The following is a 6,000-nucleotide window of genomic DNA, read 5'->3' as shown; positions in this document are numbered from 1 at the left end:
TTGTTCAGATCCAACCATACTTTTGTAAATGGCACATTTTTGATAGAGAGAGTATTCTGTTGAAACCTGGTTAGTGGTAGTACAGCTTCTCGTGGATATTTTCTTTTAATCATATTTTTTATATTCATTCCTCGTACTTTATCACAATTTTCAAGTAAAAAATAAGACAATTGAATTGCTTTTAACCCACACAAAATATAATAGCTTTATTATAAACTTAATTTTTTTTTTTAATATTATTTTAGTCGACATTAATTGAACAGCACAACAATTTACACAAATTGACAATTTATTTTAGATATTTTCATATTTATTAAATAACGCTTCATTTAAAACCATTTTGTTACCCACTCCTTGCTTAAGTTATCATTATTTTATACTTTTTATTTTGTTTTTGCATTTTCTAGTGCAACTGTTCCAAAATGAACAGCTAGTGCCTTAGAACACAAATAAGTACATATATACAGGCATACATACGTATGTAAGTATAAGCATATTTTGTACAAAAGAATAGTTGTTGGCCCTTAATGGAAACTTATAGATGATGTTAGGCAGTTCGGAGTTTTTTGTTTGTAGAATACACATTCGTATATTTTATAAGGAACTTTAAACGCTAAAAATAAATATGTTGAGTATTTTTATAACGCAATGATCAAGTGCACAGACGATTATCATGATATTGCCAGTTAAAAGATATATTTAATTTTCAATTAATTTGTCTTTTGCAAAAGATATCAAAATATAGTTTTTCACACTTTAATGACATTGCTGTAAAGAAAATCTAAATGTATAAACATACATTGTATTTAATTGCCTTTAAAGTCTATTTAATTTTTTTTGACAGATTTTGTGCAGACTACAGTTGATATACCAAGACATATTATTTTTAGTTGCTAATTCGCAACTTTGATATAACACATTAGTAGTTACATATGTATGTGCGGCTTCACGCTACTCCATGTGCAAAAAATTAAATTGTGCTTGAATCCACACTTTTTTCGATATATTGCAGTATTTACACTATCTGGCTGATCTATGCAGACAATCTAGGATTAAACAAATAAACTGTAGCTTTTCGAAATTGTTTGGGTAAGATTATTCAACCGTATGGTATGCTATAAAATACATATTTGTATGACTAGTTATACATTGGGACGAACGTGTCGAATGCACTGACAAAAATAGACTCAGAATGTGTGGAATGGCGCACAATTTTGGTTTGTAGTAACAACTTTTTTATTGGCTTCTATTTAAAATGCATTTACGAAAAAACTTGAACATAAATCCAATATATAGTCAATTGGAAAAATATTCAATGTGGAGAGTATATGAACGTAAATATGCAAGCAGACAAGATATAATTGTTAGACTAAAAAAATTTCACTTTAATCCGAGAATGAAAACCATAATTAGCATAAACAACAGTTGCCTTAATCAGACCTAAGTTGACCGTCTGCATAAGATGGACATTATTCATCAAACGTTTTCAAAGTGCGTCAATCCTTTGTTTTAGTTTTGACCTATTGAGACTTCTTTATAGCGCTGCGCATACGCCATGCTCTAATGCATTTGTAGGCGAAATACAAGGTAAAACCGTGTAACTGAATAGCGACTGCAGAGAAGCCGTACCACAATACTGCGTAAGGCATACCCTAGAATTTTAAAACGGTTAGTTTTGGGATAAAAATCAATGTAAAAGAAATGTTCATGACTTACGCGCCATATAAATATATCCGTTTCCTTTATATCAGTTTTGTCATCTAAATTAATATATTCCCAAAAATCTCTAAAGTAGTAAACAAAGCAGTAGCATACGGGTATAACGCCAGTTAACATAATGGCTATCATATATTTTTGCATTTCGCGAATGCTATTGTTTAATATTGCCGAGAGAGCAAAATACATTGTAAACACCGATGTCATCCAAACGTATTCCCACCACAGCGGTTTTGGCACCTCAAGTTCTTCCACCTCCAGCCAAAAGACATCTATACGATCCAAAAAATCCGGAGACAACTTGGTCACCATAAAAATAGAAAGTACGATATGATAGCAAATACAAAATTTCACACGCTTTTTGCCCTGCAAACTGTAGAAAATATAAAAGGAAGTTAAATATCATAATTATGCTTAATTATTAAATTTAAAAAATATGTGCAGTTTCTATAAATTTTATTTATTTAAAATAAGGTTATGATTTTCCCAAATTCTAAACAAAAAAACCAAAACAACAAATAAGCAAGCACACGCACATATGTACAACACTGCACACACTTTCGCCGCTACATTTCGTTGCTCCGAAAGCCCACGTCACCGTGTGTGCGATTAAGCAGCGGAGACGCTATCGACAGCTCCCAACTCACGCTTGTCCATAATCACAAAATGTAAACATAATCTGGCAATTGGCCAATGAGAGAGCACAGTAATCAGACAATAGGAGCAGCGCCCTGTAAAAGAATTTGCCTGCAAACACTTTCCCCATACAAGTGCGGCCTTCGTCTAGCCCCTCGAAATACCGTGAACACGATCGAATTAGCAAACACTTGCATGCCTCTACATAATATTAAATTATGCAAACTATTTGCTAGCCTGAACTACTAATGACATATTGAAAAGTTACTTCATAAGCTTCAATGTTAATATCTGATAACCAAATTTAGTAAAAGGCCGTATATTAACCTCATACGGTGTGGTGCAGCCACACGTTGCCTGTATTCGTAGTCAGCGCCATCGGTACCAGCCACCATTGGTCCACCACGAGATGCCATATTCAGATTATGTTCGAGCTATCAACGTTGATGTATAACCGACTTTCTTAGGAAGTTGTTCTATATTTTTCCTAGGACTGCTTTCGTAGGTTACAATAACATTTCACTTTGCGCTGTAGATATATAAGATTCGTTCGTTTGTTTAAAATATTATAATCGGTGGTATTTTATGCAAAGTATACAGTTTGAGTATACTTTGTTTAACGGGAAAAGAAAAAAATATCACCGTCGAATGAAAAATAAAATAAGTATTCGCCAAAAGGAAAAGTTGCTACGCCATAAAAAATGTATAAGAAAAGAATTACGCACAGGGTGTAAGAAAGTTTCTTATTATTGCAAAATGCAACAGGCAACAGCGAACAGGGTGACAATTTATTGCAGACCTTAATACATCTATTTAAGGCAATTATTTCTTTAAATACTATATTGCCACTTCTATTTATATTAAAATTTAATGTAAAATTCATTTCGTTAAAATTTAGGATTATAAAAGAGTTATACCTTAGCTTAATTTTTCATTTCCAGGATTGCGTTTATGTTTCTGTTTCCGTTCTATTCAAAACCGTTTCCTTCAACGATCTTTTCGATATTCCTTCAGTAAAAGCGGCAAAGCTTGCTCTGTTTTTGTTTGTATATTGGTTAGGTAAATTTGGAAGATAAAAATTAAGAAGATTGCCGCAACGTTTTATAATATTTTTATTAAACAATTAAAAAAATTTATGATTTTAATATCGCGAAAACATTTGGTGCATGTGTTTTTAATGTGCGTACACAGATTATGTTGCAAAAAAATAAATTTTGAAGTTGGTTTGCATTTCAACAAAATACTGACCAAGTACTTATTACAAACATTTATGTTATATGCACATACATATGTATATATGTATTTGCTGCAAGAGTAGACGTCGATACCCTTGTTGTGCTTGTACCAATCGGTTAGTTGGTCTGTGCACCCATCCAACTGTCTAGCCATTCTAGACAGTGTTCGCCGCCGCCGCAGCCGCAAATACCTGCAATGTGTTTTTATATATACAACGCAGCGCTTAGCGTTCGACTGCAAAGCAAACAACGCGGTCGTCGTCGGACCATGTTCACTAAGTTGGAAATTCAGTGCTTTTGAATACTTGGCGGCGTCGTGAAGTGATCGCTCTTCAACAACTCTTAATCATTTGAAAGTTTGATATTTTTTAAAATAGTTTTTAAAGAAAATAACGCACACATATTCAAATTAGGTATATTTATGTATGATTTTTGGAAAAGCAAAATAATATTTTCGCCTTTCTTATTGTGAAATGTGAATTTAAATTAGTAAAAGACAAACGAACACATTAATAATTAATTCAAACACGGCATATTTGCGTAATTGTGGTTAAAAGTATCGTTTTTAATCGAAAATTAATAAATAGTGAACGATTACAGTGACAAATACTGGAGTGCAGTGAATAAGAAAAGATATATTCTCATATTTGTTAAAAATTTCTAGGCGTTCTGCGAAAAAGGTAAAATTTATTAAGAAAAATTATTATAAACTTCACATTTTTTAATCTCTGTTTTACATATATACATACATGTATGTACTGTTGTATAACGTACAATTTCACTTAGGTAATCAAATGATAACATTTTGCAATTACATTTTTATTTTTGTCTGCTAAATTTAAATTCTAAACAGTTTTTGTAATGTTTTAAGAAATAAAATATTATGGGTAGTGTATGTAATTATTTTTCTATGGTTCATGTACGTGTATTAATTAAATTTTCTAAGCTTCGGTTTGCCGACACAAAAATATTTCTAAAAATATTGTTATTTATTCGCAAAATGTGTTTTTGCGCAAATTCGTTTGTTTTTCTTTTATACTTTCTCGGTTTGGTTATGTTTTTGTTTTCCCATTTTGTAAGCTTGACGCTTAAGTTTATGTATGTCTCGTTCGTTATTTACGTATTTTGCCGCCAACCAAAGTTGCTGCATTTAACAAAGCAAAAATATATAGCTTTTACTAGGCTTCTGTGTTTAGTGTATGCGGGTGCATACATGTGTACACATCTACCGAGTTGCATCTACCTACAAACATATAAAACCACATAATATGCATTGACTTTGGCTGCCGTTTAATAGGCGAGTGTGTGATCATGCCTGACAGCCTGGTTGGCGAGCATTGTCAACACTGCAACAGACACATTGAGGAGATTTTGCAGCATTTTCATTTTATCTATTTTTGTTGTTGGTGTGGAAAAAAAATTAATGTAAACAACAACAAAAAATCGGAAGAAAAACGTGTGGTGATTTTTATGCATTTTTCAAAGTGCCCAAATGTTAAGACTTTCTGTAGCCAAGTCTAGGTGTTGTCGTGTTACTATGTTTGGCTGTATGCATGTGTTAGGTAAGGGTATAGGCATGTGTGTAAATATTTTTACTAAGAACTTTTCCTTTCTTCATTTAATGCACACACATGTAGAACATATGTATGTATGTACATACATAAGTATATGCATGAGCATATTTGTGCGCCAATATCGCCGTACAAATCACTTAAAACTGTTTATTTACCTTTTAATGTTTGTATATACCATGTAAATATGTAGCTAAGTATGTATGTAGGTGCATGTGTAAATATTTGAATTTTTCTCACTTGTGTTTTGGGATTGGAAATTCTTTGTTTTTAGACAGAAACATATACATACATACATACACACATATTTATGTATGTTTATGTATATTTAGACGTTGGTCACTTAGTGAGGTACGGAAAACTTTTTCTTTAATAGCGTAGACAGTTAAAGGGAAACTTCACTTCAACCAAATTAAAAACTTAATGAACGAAAAAGTTATCGCCTATTGGCTTGGTTTCATGCTTTTTGGACTTAAAACTTCAAATTTATTTATACATATTAAGTATGTATGTAGTAATAACCCTTAACAAGTTTCCTTTACTAATTAAATATGCAATATATGTACATACTATGTAGCCCTTGTGTTCTTTTCAATTTTCCAATACCAAATCTGTGTTTTATCCGTACTATTTTGGAACAACAGTCGATGTCACAAAAATACAACACACAAGATATTTACTTGTAGTGAAAAATACATTTCAAATACCATTTCACGCTTCATTGATATTTTTAAATATAATATGTATGTCATATAGGTTTATACATATGTATATATGCATATGTATGTATGTATGTATATTATATGTGAATATTTCAACTTAGCTGTAAAACATAAATATAG

The 6,000-nt window shown here is 31.7% G+C and overlaps 2 protein-coding genes across 8 annotated transcripts in view; one reads left to right on the top strand and one right to left on the bottom strand.

Annotated features, from left to right (window-relative positions):
- Positions 1-221: 221 nt before the first annotated feature.
- Positions 222-3,044, bottom strand: LOC120782376 (protein jagunal). The gene is made up of 3 exons (XM_040114617.1): positions 2,680-3,044; positions 1,717-2,089; positions 222-1,652 (listed from the first exon to the last, which is right to left on the bottom strand). Exons 1-3 carry the CDS (start codon positions 2,766-2,768, stop codon positions 1,521-1,523), a joined length of 594 nt encoding a protein of 197 aa, XP_039970551.1. The 5' UTR covers positions 2,769-3,044; the 3' UTR covers positions 222-1,520.
- An 835-nt stretch (positions 3,045-3,879) lies between these two features.
- The window catches only part of LOC120772139 (uncharacterized protein ZK1073.1), a 62,418-nt gene continuing 60,297 nt past the window's right edge, over positions 3,880-6,000 (top strand). For 6 of the 7 annotated variants that reach the window (XM_040100612.1, XM_040100603.1, XM_040100595.1 and 3 more), the window contains exon 1: positions 3,885-4,267. The gene's annotated coding sequence lies outside the window, so the exon portion shown is untranslated. Of the gene's footprint in view, positions 4,268-6,000 lie in introns of all 7 variants that reach the window. The other variant, XM_040100562.1, reaches the window with a different exon arrangement.

The sequence above is a fragment of the Bactrocera tryoni genome, chromosome 1, assembly GCF_016617805.1.
Source record: "Bactrocera tryoni isolate S06 chromosome 1, CSIRO_BtryS06_freeze2, whole genome shotgun sequence".
Classification (NCBI taxonomy): domain Eukaryota; kingdom Metazoa; phylum Arthropoda; class Insecta; order Diptera; family Tephritidae; genus Bactrocera; species Bactrocera tryoni.
The sequence above is the reverse complement of the archived record's forward strand: the minus strand, read 5'-3'. Positions and strand labels throughout refer to the sequence as shown.

What these genes read in the sequence shown, in the direction of transcription:
- LOC120782376 (XM_040114617.1), bottom strand. Translation starts at nt 2,768, where the DNA reads ATGGCATCTCGTGGTGGACCAATGGTGGCTGGTACCGATGGCGCTGAC. An exon ending in GCTGCACCACACCGTATGAG is followed by an intron (nt 2,090 to 2,679) that starts GTTAATATACGG and finishes TATTTTCTACAG; the next exon opens with TTTGCAGGGCAAAAAGCGTG. An exon ending in CGGATATATTTATATGGCGC is followed by an intron (nt 1,653 to 1,716) that starts GTAAGTCATGAA and finishes TTAAAATTCTAG; the next exon opens with GGTATGCCTTACGCAGTATT.